The 20,043-nt window shown below is 44.1% G+C and overlaps 1 protein-coding gene across 2 annotated transcripts in view; it reads left to right on the forward strand.

Moving 5' to 3' along the window:
• Window positions 1–19,973, forward strand: part of CHMP4C (charged multivesicular body protein 4C) — a 31,043-nt gene extending 11,070 nt beyond the window's left edge. The window contains exons 2-5 of one of the 2 annotated variants that reach the window (XM_077270734.1): window positions 11,756–11,933; window positions 15,206–15,320; window positions 17,056–17,164; window positions 18,568–19,973. In XM_077270734.1, the coding sequence (XP_077126849.1) occupies window positions 11,756–11,933; window positions 15,206–15,320; window positions 17,056–17,164; window positions 18,568–18,635 (470 nt within the window). In that variant the 3' untranslated portion in view covers window positions 18,636–19,973. The remainder of the gene's footprint in view (window positions 1–11,755; window positions 11,934–15,205; window positions 15,321–17,055; window positions 17,165–18,567) is intronic. The other variant, XM_077270735.1, reaches the window with a different exon arrangement.
• Window positions 19,974–20,043: the final 70 nt, after the last annotated feature.

Raw genomic sequence — 20,043 nt, forward strand, 5'->3', positions numbered from 1 at the left:
TTCCCTTTTTTATACTGTATGTATATATATATATATATATATATATATATATATATATATATATAATATATATATAAATAATAATAATAATAATAATAATCTTTATATAGCGCCAACATATTCCGCAGCGCTTTACAGTTTAACAGTTTCAAACACAACAGTCATAGGTAACAATGTTAACAATACAGTAATAAAGCAAAATAAGACAAAATACGACGACCCTGCTCGTGAGAGCTTACAATCTACAATGAGGTGGGGGGATACAAAGTACAGGTGTGTATTTACAATGATGTATTTACAATGATGGTCCAGCCATCTTCAGGGGGTGGGGGGTAGATGGAGATAGTGAATGGGCTACACACACAAACATAAAATGACTGATTAGGGAACGTGATAGGCTGCTCTGAACAAATGAGTTTTGAGCGAGCGCCTAAAACTATGCAAGTTGTGGCTGGTCCTAATATCTTGTGGTAGAGCATTCCAGAGGATTGGCGCAGCACGGGAGAAGTCTTGGAGTCGGGAGTGGGAGGTACGGTTTAGTGCAGAGGTTAGTCGAAAGTCGTTTGCAGAGCGTAGTGGTCGGCTAGACTGATAGACAGAAATGAGGAAGGAGATGTAAGGGGGTGCCGCACTGTGGAGAGCTTTGTGGGTGAGAACAAGTACTTTGAATTGTATCCTGTAATGAATGGGCAGCCAGTGTAACAACTGGCGAAGAGCAGACACGTCCGAGTAACGATTAGCTAGATGGACGACCCTGGCTGCTGCATTAAGGATAGACTGGAGAGGGGAAAGTCGCGTGAGGGGGAGGCCAATTAATAGAGCGTTACAGTAGCCCAGACGGGAGTGGATTAGGGCGATAGTGAGAGTTTTTGTTGTCTCCATGGTGAGAAAAGGGCGGATTCTAGAGATGTTCTTTAGGTGTAAGTGGCACGAGCGGGCAAGAGATTGTATGTGGGAGGTGAAGGAGAGATCGCAGTCAAACATAACACCCAGACAGCGTGCCTGCTGACGGGGTGTTATTATGGTGCCACCCACGGAGAGGGAAATGTCAGATTTAGGGAGGCTAGTAGAAGGCGGGAGCAGAAGAAGTTCAGTTTTGGAGAGGTTGAGTTTCAGATAGAGAGCGGACATGATGTTAGAGACTGCAGACAGACAGTCAGTGGCGTTCTGTAGTACAGCGGGGGTAAGGTCAGGGGCTGACGTGTATAGTTGTGTGTCATCAGCATAAAGATGGTACTGAAAGCCAAATCTGCTGATGGTCTGTCCAATTGGGGCCGTGTAGAGGGAGAAGAGAAGGGGGCCAAGGACTGAGCCCTGAGGTACCCCGACAGTGAGAGGAAGAGGAGATGAAGTGGAGCCGGAGAACAGAACACTGAAGGAGCGTTCAGAAAGATAGGAAGAGAACCAGGAGAGAGCAGTGTCCTTAATGCCTAGTGACTGGAGCCTAGAGAGTAGGAGAGGGTGGTCAACAGTGTTGAAAGCTGCAGAAAGATCGAGGAGATTGAGCAGAGAGTGGTCACCGTTACATTTTGCTGTCAGAAGGTCATTGGTCACCTTGATGAGTGCAGTTTCTGTTGAATGTAGGGGGCGGAACCCGGACTGTGAAGGGTCTAGGAGGGAATGAGTGGAGAGGTAACGGGTAAGGCGGGAGTAGACTAGGCGCTCCAGGAGTTTTGAGATGAAGGGGAGATTGGAGACCGGTCTGTAGTTGTTTGCGCATGATGGGTCAAGGGTGGTTTTTTTTTAGTAATGGAGTAATGATAGTGTTTGAAGGAGGAGGGGAAAATGCCATATATATAATATATTGCTCAAAAAAATAAAGGGAACACTAAAATCCCACATCCTAGATATCACTGACTGAAATATTCCAGTTGTAAATCTTTATTCATTACATAGTGGAATGTGTTGAGAACAATAAAACCTAAAAATTGCATTGTATATCACAACTAATATCCCACGGAGGTCTGGAGTTGGAATGATGCTCCAAATCAAAGAGAAAAATGAAGTTACAGGCTGATCCAACTTCAGTGGCAATGCCTCAAGACAAGGAAATGATGCTCAGTAGTATGTGTGTCCTCCACGTGCCTGTATGACCTCCCTACAACGCCTGGGCATACTCATGATGAGGTGGTGGATGGTCTCCTGAGGGATCTCCTCCCAGACCTGGACTAAAGCATCCGCCAAGTCCTGGACAGTCTGTGGTGCAATGTGACGTGGGTGGATGGTGCGAAACATGATGTCCCAGATGTGTTCAATCAGATTCAGGTCTGGGGAATGGGTGAGCCAGTCCATAGCTTCAATGCCTTCATCTTGCAGGAACTGCTGAAACACTCCAGCCACATGAGGTCTGGCATTGTCCTTCATTAGGAGGAACCCATGGCCAACCACACTAGCATATGGTCTCACAAGGGGTCTGAGGATCTCATCTCTGTACCTAATGGCAGTCAGGCTACCTCTGGCGAGCATATGGAGGGCTGTGCGGCCCTCCAACGAAATGCCACCCCACACCATTACTGACACACTGCCAAACTGGTCATGCTGAAGGATGTTGCTGGCAGCAAATTGCTCTTCACAGCATCTCCAGACACTGTCACATGTGCTCAGTGTGAACCTGCTTTAATCTGTGAAGAGCACAGGGCTCCAGTGGCGAATTTGCCAATCCTGGTGTTCTGTGGCGAATTCCAATCATCCTGCATGGTGTTGGGCTGTGAGCACAACCCCCATGTGTGGACGTCAGGCACTCAGACCATCCTCATGGAGTCGGTTTCTAATCGTTTGAGCAGACACATGCACATTTGTGGCCTGCTGGAGGTTATTTTGCTGGGCTCTGGTAGTGCTCCTCCTGTTCCTCCTTGCACAAAGGCTGAGGTAGCGGTCCTGCTGCTGGGTTGTTGCCCTCCTACCGCCCCCTCCATGTCTCCTGGTGTACTGGCCTGTCTCCTGATAGCGCCCCCAGCCTCTGGACACTACGCTGACAGACACAGCAAACCTTGCCACAGCTCGCATTGATGTGCCATCCTGGATGAGCTGCACTACCTGAGCCACTTGTGTGGGATGTAGAGTCCATCTCATGCTACCACGAGGGGACCAGCCCTACTCAAGCTGTCTCCTTCTGAGGCGCAACATCCCGGTAGCCGGAACACCGAGGGAGTAACGACCTCTACGCCTTATTTCGGAGACCGGCAGGACAGCTAACACCTGTCTGCACCTACGCCCAGGAGGCACGGTGACACCTACAGAGCCGGGTTATCTAAGAGACCCTATAAACAGGCTCAAGTCACCAGTCATATGGGTTTTGTCCTATTCTATATGGGGGACAGAGAATGAAACACCACATCTGTGAGACCCTTATGTGAAGCCATAGGCAGTAAGGAAGTACACCACCGCAGAGCAAGGGAAGGCTACTGATTTCCACCTGGACAAGGCAATTCTGGACTTGCCTCCAAGCAGACTCTGCCTGCCCTGTGATCTGGTGCCCTGGACTGTGGATGCTGAAGTCTTCTGTAAAGGTAAAGAGACTGCAACCCTGTGTCCTCGTTCTTCTCTGTGCCTCTAACCATACCACCATCATACACCGGAAAGCCCTGGGGACATGCTTTACCTGTGGGAAGGTATACCATCTAGCTGCCATAACATCACCCCAGCGGACCCCTTAAAGCAGCGTTGGTCACCCTGACCGAATACCACAGGTGGCGTCACGAACAAACTCTATCCCTTTAAAGATTTTTTCCGTTTGCACGGACGTCCCAGGGCCACGGACCGGGTCAGCCACTGTGACATCCCCCTGTAAACCGCAGGACCTGGCACCGAGTAACCCACGGCCCTTGGGGGGTGATCCAACTTGGAGTCACAAACAGCATCTACTAAACCCCGTAAATCGGGTCATGTGCACCTAAAGGACTGTGCGTAACTTTTTGTGCTCAGAGACTGTGTATTGCAAAAGACTGCCAAAATTGCCGCCAAAACTGCCGCCATTACAGCACCACAAGGAGCGCCGGAGAAGAAGGGCGTGCCATCGTGGGCGGGTGCAGCAGAGCGGCGGAAAAGATATCCTGCCAAGACTGTGATGTGATGAAGGAGGAGGTGCCGAAAAGCAACATGGCGGAAGGAGGTGAGCGGACCCTGGAGCGTGGGATGGAGCACGAGGACTCTCCCAGCCAGGGCCTGCAAAAACTGCACCCTTCACCGACGATGAATCCGGACCTCCTGTGGAAAGGAGAGGAAGAACGCACCTGTCAGCTCGTGCGCCAGGAGCTGGAAGCTGTGGCCGGGTGGAAGAAGACCTTCATCGGGAGCCTCACCAGACGTCCGTCGGCAGCCTTGTCTGGTCCAGAGCAAGAAAGACGTTCCGGCGCTCCGAAGCCTGAAAGCAAGGCCCTGCCGGAAAGTGAGATGCTGCAAACAGAGATGACAACGCCGCAGCACAAGGCCCTGCAACCAGCGTTCCAGACCCCAGCAGAGACGGAGCAGACCGGCACCGGAGGGACCGCATCTGAAGCAGGCATGAGGAACAACCCTGACCTGATGTCCGACCCCACTCCACTGACTGATCTTACCGCGGCCCCTGACTGTGCCACGCAGCCGGCCAACAAGTCACCGGAGGGACCGCATCTGAAGCAGGCATGAGGAACGACCCTGACCTGATGTCCGACCCCACTCCACTGACTGATCTTACCGCGGCCCCTGACTGTGCCACGCAGCCGGCCAACAAGTCACCGGAGGGACCGCATCTGAAGCAGGCATGAGGAACAACCCTGACCTGATGTCCAACCCCACTCCACTGACTGATCTTACCGCGGCCCCTGACTGTGCCACGCAGCCGGCCAACGAGTCACTGGTGGGCCCGCTCCCAGCATAAGAGAAAGTAAATGAGAAAAGTAATATGACTGTAAATAGTTCACTGTTAAACTCTTTGATGCTAAAGTTTATTGAACCCGGCCAGGGTTATTCCTTAAAGGGGTCCTCAGTTTTTAAGAGGATCCTAGGTTTTGCACATGTTTGCACAAGTTGCCTTAAAGAACTGTGAATCATGAACTGTGCATGGACAAGACTTTTCTGTAAATAGTTTGCACCTTCTTAAAGGTGCTCCCTACTGGTTTTACAAAAAGAAGCTTTTAAAGAGACTGCTTCTAAAGAGACTGTTTCTAATGTTGCTAGAAAGTGTTTTGTTTTCCAGAGACCTGAAGAAAAACCCGTCTGGCGCAGCAGGATTCCGGGTCTGCATACACACCTTGTAGCCCGCCGAAGGCCAATGTTGGGGGTTAATGACGGGTCCCACGCATCGTTCCCGCTGTTACAACATTACTGATTGAATTGAACATTAATGTGATTGATACATTTGCACTACCTCAGTATTAAAACAAAAGGACTTGAATATTGTTTGACCTCTTAAAGGGAATGTTTACTAGTTGCACTATGACAGATAGACTTGTATGTTGCAAGATAGATGGTTAATATATTAAAGAGTTAATATAGTTAATAGTGATGAAAGTTGAGATTTCACTTTAGATAGAGTCGTGTTTTATGTAGCTGATATCCTGATGCACTTTTGATAAAATGGAGAGAATAAAGTAACCCGCCGGGGTTGGATGAAAACTTTACACTAGATAGTATACCCGTGAGGGTCGTGGCACTTAATAGTTAGTTAATAATCATACTGTTTTATTAAAGTTTTCTATCCGTGAAAGTACTCGTACAATGTACATAGTTAATGCAACGTTCAAGTGTCCTCACCTCCCATAAATGGAATCTTAGATATGGTATTAACTTGCTTTCTAGCATTCCAAAAATGGTATGTCTGTTTGCTAACCTGTAACTGTGGTTTTCTTGTCCCAGTCCGGGAGTACTGGATTTAACGAGGGGGGGGAGCGCGGCGCCCCAGGGTCCTGGTCGTTGCAATGATATTGCTCTCCTCTTGGGGAGAGAGATGCTGCGTTTGGAGGCAAAGAAAGGATAACTGCATCCAGGTATCACAAACATGCAACATTTCACACTCCAGACCACCAGGGGGAGCTTCTGCTCCTATTTATTAGGTCACTCCCCATATATGCGTATAACTGGTAGTCTGTAGGGAAAGTTAGTCAGTTGCTGGCTGGGCTAAGTTCAGTCAGTTCCAGACCAGAGTCTGAGGAGGATAGATGGTTAACGGAGCTGTGCATGCCCTCAGAGCTGCAGCTCCCGGAAAGAGACATTCAAAGGCAGAATTGTATTGCAGAGAGCGTGAAGGAAGTCGAAGCAAAGGAGAGGATACCAGAAGGGGACCAGCCCCGCTCAAGCTGTCTCCTTCTGAGGCGCAACATCCCGGTAGCTGGATAACCGAGGGAGTAAGGACCTCTACGCCTTATTTCAGAGACTGTCAGGACAGCTAATTGCAGGTTACCTGTCCGCACCTACACCCAGGAGGCACGGTGACACATACAGAGCCGGGTTATCTAAGAGACCCTATAAACAGGCTCAAGTCACCAGTCATATGGGTTTTGCCCTATCCTATATGGGGGACAGAGAGAATGAAACACCACATCTGTGAGACCCTTATGTGAAGCCATAGGCAGTAAGGAAGTACACCACCGCAGAGCAAGGGAAGGCTACTGATTTCCACCTGGACAAGTGAATTCTGGACTTGCCTCCAAACCAAGGGGGGGGGGGGTGATGTCATGCCTGGGAGTAAGGAGGGATGCCCTTGGTAGGTAAGACAAACATACAACACCTTCCTGACTCCAGACCAGAAGGGGGAGCTCTAAACCCGGTTTCAGGGAAACTTCCCTATAAGTTCTGGTCTGGATGTGGGGTTAGAGAGTGTAGTGTGAGACAGTGAAGGGAGAGGAAGCATGTGAGGAGAAAGACTGAGAATGGAGCTGTAACTGAGCTCTTCCTAGGATAAAGCGCAAAAGAAACCAGGTACTAAAGGCCCAGCAGCTAGAACTGGAGGGAAGGAGATTGCAAGTCTCCTGGCTCATCTAATACCTGGAAGCACCACAGCAAGTCAGGAGCCTGGGGCTGCCAGTGAGAAGACAGTGCCCTTGAAAGGCTCATGCTGTCAACCATACGGGTTAGGAGTAACAGACACTGAGAGGAACTTGTGTAAAGGTTCAGTTAGCAAGGGACAGAGAATTCAGTGCAGAAGGAAGGCCTCTGAACCCACCTGTCTAAGTGGAACCCAAGTTACTGCCAGGCCACCCGGACCCCATCTACACCTGTAACCTGTGCTCCAGACTGCACCTGAAATTCACCAGTAAAAGATAAAGGAGACTGAAAACCCTGTGTCCTCCAATTATTTCCTGCACTCTCATTCCTGCACCCAGGGGTGTAACTACAACAGGTGCAGGGGTTGCAATCACACCCGGGCCCTGGAGCCTATAGGGGCCTAAAAGTCCCTTTGGCCAATAGAAAAAGACTATTGCTATTAAAGATTTAAAATATTTGGGGGCCCCGTTGGAGCTTTCGCATCGTGGCCCATGAGTTTCACGTTACGCCACTGCCTGCACCCCACCAGCTATCATCTCTTACCAACTGCACCGGTAGGCCTGGGGACTAAGCTCTACCTGTGGGGAGCTATACCAACTCTGCTGCAACACCATCAGCCCCAGTGGTCCCCTTTAAGCAGCGTCGGCCATCCCTGGCCGAGTACCACAGGTGGTGTCACAAACATTTCTCCATAGACTTTATTTCCCACTACACTTCATCCCCTTTAATTGGACGCCCAGGGTCACGGACCGGGTCACCGCTTTCGTAACCACCCCTTTAAGCACCGCCGCACCCAGCCCGAGTACTCCACGGTCCTATGGGGTGCTCCATAAACCCCAAGACCAGTAGAAGGTACAGTTTCAGCTCTTATGATCAGTAGAATCCTCTCTTTCTCCTGTAAAGTTTCAGCTCTTATGATCAGTGTCCTCCTCTGGCTCTCTCCTGTAGAGTGTAAGTTCTTATGAACAGCAGGGTCCCCTCTCTCCTGTAGAGTGTAAGCTCTTATGGTCAGCAGGGTCCTATCTCTCCTGTAGAGTGTAAGCTCTTATGGTCAGCAGGGTCCTCTCCTGTAGAGTGTAAGCTCTTATGGTCAGCAGGGTCCTCTCTCCTGTAAAGTTTCAGCTCTTATAGTCAGTTGGGCCCTCTCTCCTGCAGAGTGTAAGCTCTTATGGTCAGTGGGGTCCTCTTTCCTGTAGAGCGTAAGCTCTTATGATTAGTGGGGTCTTCTCTCTCTCATGTAGAGTGTAAGCTCTTATGGTCAGTGGGACCATCTCTCCTGTAGAGTGTAAGCTCTTATGGTCATTGGTGTCTTCTCTCTCCTGTAGAGTGTAAACTCATGGTCAGCAGGGTCCTCTCTCTCTCCTGTAGAGTGTAAGCTCTTATGGTCAGCAGGGTCCTCTATCTCTCCTGTAGAGTGTAAGCTCTTATGATCAGCAGGGTCCTCTCTCTCTCCTGTATAGTGTAAGCTCTTGTGATGAGCAGATTCCTCTCTCTCTCTCCTGTAAAGCTTCAGCTCTTATGGTCAGTGGGGTCCTCTCTCCTGTAGAGTGTAAGCTCTTATGATCAGCGGGGTCCTCTCTCTCTCCTGTAAAATTTCAGCTCTTATGGTCAGCAGGGTCTCTCTCTCTCTCTCCTGTAGAGTGCAATCTCTTATGGTCAGCAGGGTCTCTCTCTCCTGTAGAGTGTAAGCTCTTATAGTCAGCAGGGTCCTCTCTCTCTCCTGTAGAGTGTAAGCTCTTACGGTCAGTGGAGTCCTCTCTTCTGTAGAATGTAAGTTCTTATGATCAGCAAAGTCCTCTCTCTTCCTTAGCGTGTAAGCTCTTATGGTCAGTGCTGTTCTCTCTCTTCCGTAGATTGTAAGATCTTATGGTCAGTTTACCGTAGTTCTTTTACTCACTCATCTCCGTTTTGTATACTGAAATTCGTGAGAATTTATTCTCCACAATTCACATTTTTTTAGAAAATTCTGCAAAGTCGGTGAATTTGAATTTTAAAAGATCCGCTCATCTTTAGTCAAGAAAGACATTCAGCTAAGTCCCTGCCAGATCCACATGGATCAGCTTGCAAGTTCAATGTTTTTATCGTCTTTTGTACAAAATTAGCCATATGGATGTCAGACTTGAACCTTAAAATTACATTTTCCACTCTGGACCCCAAGCAAAGAAAATACAATTATTCCTAGATTTTACTTTACAAGGATCCCACTATATCACTTGTGGTCTTCACTAGTCTTATTTAGAAGGTATATAAAATATTTCCACTCCTCTGTCAAAAATCTTTGGTTTAACCCTCAAGATATCTCTTATTACCCTAAGCATCTTTTATGGAAGACTTACACTATTTTTATCCCACTTATTGACAGTAAGTGTGTTGGGAAAAAAAGACTAGTTTGAGTTATTACAGCTCAGTAGTCACTCCCTGGACCTGTAAAGTATGGACATGACCAGTCAGACTACTTTCAAAGCAACATTTACAAGATTATTTATTGGAATATGATTGTTCTGTATACGAGTACAAAAGTCAAGTTTTATATCAGACAATAAAATGTCTTAACACTATTAGTTGCAGCAACATTGGAGTGTACTTGTTTGTGTCTCAATCATACACATAAAAGCTGAACAGCTGCGCGAACCATAGAATTTCTGCTAGTTTTTCATTTACCATGTTTATGTTCATAAGGAGAAAGAACATTAGCAGGAGATGGGGTGTCATGTCCGTCCCACCATTATGGAAGTCCATCTGCTCTGTGCATTCGGAGAATACAGGTGCAATGTATTATGCTTATACTCCAATCCCAAATAAATTGAGAAGTTTTCTATGTACTTTACTTAGATCATCTTTGTCAGGGTACCAGACAAAATAGGAAATTGACAAATCTCCATGGAGCTGTAACCTCCCAAAAAGCAGCACTTCCGGAAGGATTTTCACTTGTGCATGAGCGCTTGGCTTCAAACAGGGGCATTGTTAGTAAAAACTTTCAGTCTTGCAGTTTGCCTCGGAAGGCCAGCTGAAAGATTTCCCAAGCATGACAAAAATTTTAAATACAGTTACTTCCATAAATATATGGACAGTGACACAGGTTTTGCCATTCTAGCTGTTTACCAAAATATAGTCAAGATACAGTTATATAATCATTATGAGCTTAAAGCGCTGATCAGCTGTTAATGTTGATGGTGGCGACACCGATCAGCTGTTAATGTTGATGGTGGCGACACCGGCCGAAAGTACTCACTTGCCGAGCTGCTACTTGTAGTAGCCACCATAGGGTACTATCTATCCACCTATTGATTTGAACACTGATAACAGCTGACTGGCGGGGTGCTGGGTGTCAGACCTCGGCGGATCAGACATAAGGATAGGTTATCAATGTAAAAGTAGTGGAAAACCTCTTTAATTCGTAGCTGCCTCTTTTTAAAGAGAGACTAAGTAGTTGGACAATTATCTCAAAAGCACTTTAACCCTGCTGTTTTGTTCGCATTTACTATACACTTGTAGTGTTCCGGGTCACTACTCTAACTCCATTTTTTTTATACTTTTTGCTTACTAGACTGTTTGTGAACATGTTTGGTAGTAAAAAAAAAGAAAAATGAACTAGAAACCTTTTTTTTTTGTTTTTATTCTGAAAAAACAGATCAATGAGCAAAACGAAAATAGAAAGATACACATATTTTTGTAAAAAAAAAAAAAATCAAAACAATCAAATCAAACATTTTGAAAACTTCTGAAAACAAGCAGATAAGCCAGGAAGACAGACTTACTTGCCAAAAAAAATTATTTGCAAGACTTTACAGCTCAGATTTACAAAGAAAAACGTCTTAGACAGCGCGTTCTGAGCAGTCCGTTCTGCGCATAATATACACGTGTAGTGCACACCTAGTGATCTCTCCGGATGCACTCTACATTTTAGAATAGACTGCGCACCAAAAATAATCAATATAAAGCCATTTTTATGGTGCGCAGATCTCAATGCATACCCCCGGTAGAGCGCGCGTACGACCCCATTGAAATAATTTCGGAAAAAAATCAATTGATATACAATAGTAGATGCAATAAATAGACCCAACTGAGGTTATAACTCCTTTATTTCACTGAAAATATGGCCTCACAGCTGGAAAAAACGATGTCGGGTCACTATGACCCGAACACAACAAGTGTAACTTTTTGCGTGTAGCAAAAAGTAAACGAAGAAAAAAAAAAAAAAAATACTCATAGGTAGGTCCCGCCAAATGAGGAAAAGTCAAGGAGTCTCAAGTTTTATAGACTTACAGAAAAAAATCTACAGGGCCGCAAAAAGTCTGTTCGGGTCACTATGACCCGAACAGAACAGCAGGGTTAATGGGCTGCATAGGCTATTCCCTCGTTATTCCAACATCAATTAAGCAAATAAAAGGTCTGGAGCTGATTCCAGGTGTGGCATTTGTATATGGAACCAGTTTATGTGAATCCACAACATGTGGTCAAAGGAGCTCTCAAACAAAAATCATTAGGCTGAAAAATGTAAATGAATGTCACATGTCGTGAAGTTGTTAATTAAACCTGAAAGTCGACATTTCAATTAAATCTCAGCAGTTTCATTTTAAATCCAAAATGTTGGCATGCAGAGCCCAAATCACAAAGATTCAGTCACTGTCCATATATTTCTGGACCTAACTGTATGCCGAAATGCTGCCCACCTGCAATTATGCCAGAATGTCATGTTAAGGTCCCTTGGGTCTGCACAGCTTTGTATAAGAATCATTTGTGGAATTGTTGTTTATCCAGCCTTATAGGAGGAATGTGTTTCTCTCCTCAGCTGCATTACAAGCATTGAAAAGAAAGAAGAGACTGGAGAAGCAATTAACACAAATAGATGGGACACTATCCACCATTGAGTTCCAGAGAGAAGCTCTTGAGAATTCCCACACCAACACAGAGGTTTTGAAAAACATGGGCTATGCTGCTAAAGCCATGAAAACAGTGCACCAAAACATGTAAGTATGACCCGTATACAGGACCAAGTATACATGGGCCTAATAACAATGATTGGAATGATATCACAGTGCAAAGATAATATAGTAATGTCTCAGAAAATGAATAAGGAAAAATAGCCCTCCTTTGCCATTGCTATGCCTGCTACCCCAAAAGCTACACCTCTACTATGCATGCCTGCCTACCATTAATCGTGAATGTGCTAAAGTCTGTTCATTCCAACATTTAGCTTAGTACTAAGTGGAGATTATGGTGAATGTGAGATAATCTGCATTATAAAAACTCAAAAGGGAATCCATCAGTAGGATCAACCCCAGTAAACAGTCTATATAGAAATGTGGGTGATAGGAAGGTGAATAAAATGATACTTTGATATTTGTGATCTGATGTCTTATTCCAGAGATATCCACATTTTTCTTAATAAGTAAATGAACTGTTAAGATCTATGGGCTGGATATAGATCTTCCTGACACTCTGCCTCCAGAGATAATTATAAATGAAAGGAGAGTTACCAGTGTGAGACATGTAGTAGACCAGTAGAGCAGACTGTCAGTCATTACACGTCTCACACTGGTAACTCACCCTTTCATTTACAATAAGCCCTAGAGGCAGATTCTCAGGGAGATCTATGTCCGGCCCATAGATCTTAACAACTTATTTACATATTAAGAAAAATATGGATTTCTCTGGAATAATAGATCGGATTGCAGATATTAGGGTATCATTTAATTCAACTTTCTATGACTTGCATGCTCATATAGTAGTAGGGTTGATCCTACTGACAGATTCTCTTTAAAACACAATGATCTGTTACAGACAGGTCTGAGCAAAAACAGCACATTGTCCTCAGATTGTAAACTGAGAATATGATGATCATTCAGCCACCTCCTATATACTGTGTCCCTCAATGGTGCCGTTTTCTCTGCTGAATTGTTTTCAGTCCACTAGTAATTCAGTAACTGTGAGCATCTTAGATCATTAGCAGATTCTCCTACAAGGTGGTACTCTGGGCTTACTTGCTGACCAAACTCATAGAGAAGTACACAGGCTTCTCCCCCAATATACCATATTATCACACATGATAAGTAGCTCATGCATTGTAGTTAACACCATTGGGGACTTCTTTTTTTAAAGGCGTGTTTGTCAAGCTAAACAGATTTTTTGCCGTTTTGTTTCATTAAAAATGTAGCAGTAATTGGCTTTTCTAGCCTTTTTTTTTCCTTGCCGCCTTTACTTGGATAATTTTTGATAGCAAAACGCATATGAGAAGAGCACAGAAAAAGACAGATATAAGACTTACAGGCTCACCTGGAGAATAGTCAGAAGAGGTTGTTGATGGAGGTGGAGAACTCTTTGGGTAAGTTCACACAGGGCGTTTTTACTGCGTTGTTTTATGCTAATTTTCAGCTGCTTTTTACAATACCAGCAAAGCCTATGAGATTTCATAAATCTCATGCACACACATTGGTTTTTTGTGTGATCAGTATTTTGTGCTTTGCTGCGTTTTTTGGACTTAGAGCATGTCACTTCTTTCAGTGTTTTTGCTGCTTTTTTTCACCATTGACTTGAATGGGTGTTGAAAAAAATGCAGCAAAAACGCAGGTATCATTATTTGCTGCATTTTTTGCTGCTGAAAATCTAAGGACATTAGCATGGACAAAGAGAAAAAAACGCAGCAAAAAAATGCACCAAAAACACACCTAAACCTGCGTTGTTGATGCAGCTTCTTTCCTGCCAAGAAGATCAGAAAAAAAGCAGCAAAAACGCCCTGTGTGAACTTACACTTTAAGTGCAGGAATTTCTCAAAAGATGGAGAAGGCTGGTAGTAGGTAGTAAGTAGTGATACATGATTATTTTGGAATCAGAATTTTTTTTGCTGTAAGTAAAATTGAATAAGTTTATTGCCAATCTTATTGACTTCAAGACATGATGCAATTGAATTTCTATGTCACAGGATCTAAGAACCAGGGGTTCACAAGACTTGTACAGTCGCGGCCACAAGATTTGAGACAGACACAAATTTTGATTTTCACAGCTTTAGTTTTTTAGATCTTTTAGTCGGATGTTTCTATGGTCACTGAAATACAATCAGAAACGTTTTATACCTTTTTACTTCTGCCCTTTGCCCTGACTGCTGGATCTCAGTTTCTGGACCAAATCTTGACCGATGACCCACTAATGTCTAATCAGTGCTTGTAGTTTATCACAATTTCTCTGATTTTGTTTATCTTCCCGATTTTTGAGAATTGACAAAAGGTTCTCACTAGGATTGAGATCTGGGAGTTTCCAGGCCATGGACCCAAAATGTCAATGTTTTGTTCCCCTAGCCACTTAGTTATCAATTTTGCCTTGTGACATGGTCTCCATGATGCTGGGAAAAGCAGTGTTCATCTCTGAATTGTTCCTGGAGACATTCCTGTTGGAGGTTTGGTCCAGAAGCTGACATCCAGATTTCAGGGTGAATTGTAAAGGTCTTGCAAAATAAGGGTCAACCGTGGAAATACTGAGTCTTTCCATAAACTTGATGTATTTGTCACTAAAAGTTTAAAAACTTCTGAAATGCTGATAATTATACTTCTGTGACCAGAGAAACATCTGTCTAAAAGACGTAAAAACACTGAAGCAGAAAATTAATAAAACTCAAAATTTATGTAAGTCTCAGAACTTTTGGCCGCGACTGTAGATCTCTGCAGTCGGTTTGTTTCCTGACCTTTAGCTCATTTACAACAATCGAAACCTACATGTATAATAATTTCCCCTGTGCCTGCGCTACGCGATAACTCTGCCGCAGCCATTATGGCAATCGTTCAGCATTTGGTGAGAATTTTCCCCTATTTTAGCCATTTTCCATCACTCCAGAATAAGACTACAGTTGTGATGTATTTGCTTTGTGCTCGCTCTGAACCATATGCCGCATATTGATATATGTACTCTCAGCCACCCGATAAAATATCTCTTAACTCCTTCATTGTTCTTTTTGATCATTCTGGAGAATACAGATAGCACCGAACTCCCGGCAATATTGATTCATGTGGCCATTATACAAAGACGATTCTAGGGCCAGAGAAGTAAAAGCTCTCTATTGTGCACTTACCAGTAAGGATGATATAATTCTCGGAGCCGGCCAATGGCAGAATTCATGGTTTAATTAAGGACACATCCATTCTCCACGGACAAGAGCAATAGAAGCTCCAACTGCGACGTGAAGTTTCCTTTTCTATAGATTTTTCCCCATTATATTTCTTACTAATATGTGAAATGTTGTTTCCTGCAGGGATCTGGATAAGATTGATGATTTGATGCAGGACATCCATGAACAACAGGATGTAGCAGAGGAAATTTCGAATGCCATTTCTCGCCCCGTTGGTTTCGGTGAAGAGTTTGATGAGGTAATTGCTGGTGACAAACGTCAGGATTTGTGTCTTCTTGTTAGTGGAATTCTTCTGTACTTTTATAGTAGATCAAGTTAACCGCTCTGTAAAATGTTATTTCTCTCCATGATATTGAGTTTTATAACAAATAATTATGCATTTAAAGCGGTTGTCCACCACTTTAACATTGATGGCCTTTCCTTAGGAGAGGTCATTAATGTCTGATCGGTGGAGGTGTGACACTCGGCACCCTGCCGATTAGCTTTTCTCAGTGTCAGCTCAGTTACGGAGCTTCATAGCGTACCTCCATCTTCTGTATAGTGGCCACGACCAGTACTGCACATTATCCCCTATTGATTTGAATAGGGGGCTGACGTGCAGTACTCAGCCGCGGCCACCGTACAGTAGAGGGAGCTGCGTAGTGCTCCGCCGGGTGACAAATGAAGGCAGCTAGAATTTTATCATTTAATGGCATAAAGAGAAGAAGCCCTCCAGGGATTGGTAGTGGCATATTAGCTTTTCTTATGTTTAATGTGGCTTGTACTTTAAATAGAAGTTTTCATCAGTACTCTGCCAGCACCATAGTTGCTAGAACTTCCATTCTCTCACTCCTCACCATGCACTATGTTTGTCAATTTTCAACAACTTTCCCACCCTAAACTGAAAGCTCACATCTCTGTTATGCATATGTGCAGACTGACAGACAGGAGACCAGGAGCAGAGGGACAAATACCAGCCCAAACGTCCTGTAATCCGTCTTTGTGTCTCCGCTATTAGAGGCGGATTACAGGATTCCACATTAATACAGACACTGGACAGCAAATAGGACTGAAGGGAGACACCCATTGGCGCCACTAGTGGAGATCTAAAACCCCACAGCGTTTTAAAGCACCACTCCATCATTGTTTTTTTATTGCAGCGCCGGTTTGATGTTCCCTGCCCTAAGTCTAAGGCTTCCCTGCCGCCATCTTCACCTTTTATCACTGCTCCTGTTTGTGACCTGCGGAATCACTCCAGTGTTTCATGTAGCAAGTCGGAGGTCACTCTTCAATGCAAGTGTATGAGAGTCTCTCATAGATTGGCACTGAGAGCTTGTGACGTAGCTTCTGACTTCCGGCCAGTCAGTAATAGTGGTTACAAGATTGCGCCGCAGAATCTGAGCAGCACGAAAAAAGGTGAAGATGCTGGAGGGTGAGTTTAAGACCAGGGGCAGTGATCTTACAGTAGAAGTACCAGCGCTGAAACCCCCCCTACAGCGACCACTGGGAACAGACTGCCAGGAGCGGACTGACCACCTGATTACTTGTAGCCCAACAATCTGATTTCACCTAATCATATATTAGTAATTCAGAAAATAGAGCGACGGACAAAGTTTATTGGCACCAAGGCAGGTATTGTGGTTGGTGCGGAACAGGACAATAATGTAGGGCTTGTGCCAGGCACTGTGATGGGTACATGGACCTGTAATACTGTAGGTCAGACAACTTTCAGTCTGGTCAGACGACATTCAGTCTGGTCCGGCATAGTGACTATTCTTATGATTATTCCCCGGAGGAGGAGCGACTCTAAGAACAACCTGGCAGATATGTCATGCGGGAAGCAGTACATTTGTACCATATTTACAGATTACGTAATTATTTATATAAGATGCTCGATAATTACATTGTGTTGCAAAATGTTCCAGATTGGTTAGTGTTACGTAAGACGTCTGCTTTATATGATGTGCCCTGAAGATTATTCCTGACTCTTACAGGATGAGTTATTGGCAGAATTAGAAGAACTGGAACAAGAAGACCTGAACAAACATATGTCAAGTGTCACGTTACCAAGTGTGCCATCCAAAAAACTGCCATCCAGACCAGGTAACAGCTCTGTCATTGAAGTAATGCTTCGAAGAGCTCCATTGGCCTTGGTGCAGAATTTAGACCTGGGCCCCCACCTGCATGTTGGTCAGATGTATGGGCCCTTGTAGCATTATAGGTCCTATAACTGCATAAATGTTCACCCTTCATGTAATATCTTCTACTTACAGTCTCCTATTTTGTCCTCCATCCTGGCTCCTTCTTGTAATAAGGTCCCCATCCTGGGCCCTTTTCTATAATAATCTCCCTCGTCCTGGCCCTTTTCTGTAGTCATGTCCCCCTTCCTGGGCCCCTTACTGATATTATGTCCCCTATCATGGGCCCCTTCCTGGTCTAATGTCCTCCACCCTGTTCCCCTCCTTGTATAATGTCCCCCATTCCTTTCCCAACACATAAAAAAAGATTCTTCTTATCTTCCTCCGCTCCCACGATATGCGGCATCCTCTTCTACAGACTGAAGCTGACTTTGGCGCTCATGACGTCACTGCCATGCCACCCTTGATGGGCATGCCAACATCAGCTGCCGAACTCTGATTGGCACACTTCTGCCCACCTCTGATTGACACAATACACTTCAGGTGAATGTTCATCCTTGGACACAAATCCAGCTGAAATGGCGCTGGCATTAGTGGGGCCCCCTCCCGCACGGGCGTACCCTCTGTGACCACAATCATCATACCCCTCTATGTAGTTGTCATTTCAGTTCCCTCCACTCATCTCCACAACCTCCTATTTCTCAGTTATGTTCCACTTTGCATTTTTTTTATACTGGCACATGGTTTAATATTCAGTACTCTGGGAGTTGCTCTATTGTAATCAATGACCTGATATAGTATTACATTACCAGCGATAATAAAGACACTATTTTTGTTGTTTTTTTCATGCTATTCGTGGAGGACTCGAAAATGCAGAAAAATAAAAATTTTAGGAATATAGGTTTTCTTTACATTAAAAGATACACTTTTGTTAAAACAGATTTTACAGTAGGGTTTTATTAAAAATGTTGGACAGTGCATTTTCTACAGCCTCTATGTACTGCGACCGAATGAGTAAATTGGAGAACTTTTCAGTGAGATCAGCTTAGAAGATTGTTCGGGAGAATAAAGATAAGGGTTACAGTCATTAGAACGCACTGACAGATTTGACTTTTATCTCATTCTACTGTCTGTTATGTACAGTGGCAAATAAAGGATGCAGAAACCAAACAACCCATTTTTTCCATTAAATATGTGTCCATATCCTTTAACATGAGGGAGAACATTGTATTATAAAGCTGATCTTTCGGACAAGCACTAGGTTTGATTTTTATCCCTGGTTAGGAAATTATTTTTTTTTATCAACATGATTAAAATGCACTTACATAGAATTTCTATGTTAACAACAATTTACTATTTCTTTGCTAGCAGCATCGACAAGGAAGAGGGTGGAAGATGATGATGACATGCAGATGCTGGCGGCCTGGGCTAACTAATCAGGAACTATACAAGACAGTAATCCCCAACCAGCGCTGGCACATGGAGCCACATGGGCCCCCAAGCCTCCGGTATTTATCTCCCCAGTTGGTAACAGTTCCTCCAACTATTGGGGATCAAAGACATTGGCAGCACTAATGAAACATGGCACCAGGTCAGCACCAAATAACGAGAAGTCGGCAGGCTAAGAACTGTTTGACTGTCACTGTTTGACTGTCACTTGGCTTCTGAGTAAGGATGCCATTATTGGCAATGATCGCTACAACCTGGAGTTCCACCAACAAAGCATTTATGTCATGTGGACTTGTTTTTTACACTGATGCTTTTTTTTATTCATTATTTCATCTGTTCTCATCAGTAAATGGATGGTACCTATGTAATATATGTATTTGATAACTGTTCAGTCAAAAATGGCTCAGTCAATGGTTGGGGACCTGTGCTTTATACAGATTTGTACAGATATGTAAATGGTATGAGAAATATTACCTATATCTATACATGTGATCTTCTACTATAGCTCAGGGATAGCAAATGTAAGATCTGCCATGATTATATATACACACACTCCTCAAGATTGAAATTTCAACACTAAGAAGGTATACTTAAGGAAATCCCAGGCTGGGTAGATATGTTAATGAAATGCAATGGTTACATTGATTTGATCTTGGAACCAGTGATACGGCCATTTCTGCAAAGCGTTCCAGTCTCCTCAGTCCAACAACATCAGGCCACATGTTGGTTGTGCTACTGTGAGCAGCCTGCATGGCCGGCCCTGCTAAAGTGCTGTCCTGACCTGCAGAGTCTCCAAACTTGTCTCCCATCAAGCACATCTTGGACGTCATTGGTCGGCAATTTCAATAGGAGCTGCCAGCAGAGGATCTTGATCATTTGCTGCCCAAGTGCAGAACATTTCTCAAATAACCATTAATGACCTCATAGATAGCAGCCAAGATGTGTCAGGGCGTGGACTTCTGCACGTGGTGGTTATAGTTGATGCTGGATAAATCACAATGTTTTGAAAATTTTAATCCCAATCTATCATTGGTTAAGTAACATTAACATGTCTATCCATCCTAAGATTTACAGAGTTCCACGAGTTCTTCTTGGTGTTTGAATTTCAATACAGTGATAAGTGTGTAAAATATTTTTTTTTTCATTATTTCAAATGGACACACTTATTTACTTATTGAAAAGGGAAGCCTAGCATTATATACAGTTTGTTTCCAATTAGGAAAAGTTTATGAATCCTTTATTCTACATGTTGCATTTTGTTGTAGGGTTTTCTGCTCTCTATTGTTTGCTGGACCTAATAAAACACTATTGTGCTTCAGTTCGTACCTACAATGTGTCATATACAACAAACTGCTTATAAGTGTTATGTTATCTCTTACGGAAGGAGTCTCTATT

Source organism: Ranitomeya variabilis, chromosome 6 (genome assembly GCF_051348905.1).
Source record: "Ranitomeya variabilis isolate aRanVar5 chromosome 6, aRanVar5.hap1, whole genome shotgun sequence".
NCBI lineage: Eukaryota > Metazoa > Chordata > Amphibia > Anura > Dendrobatidae > Ranitomeya > Ranitomeya variabilis.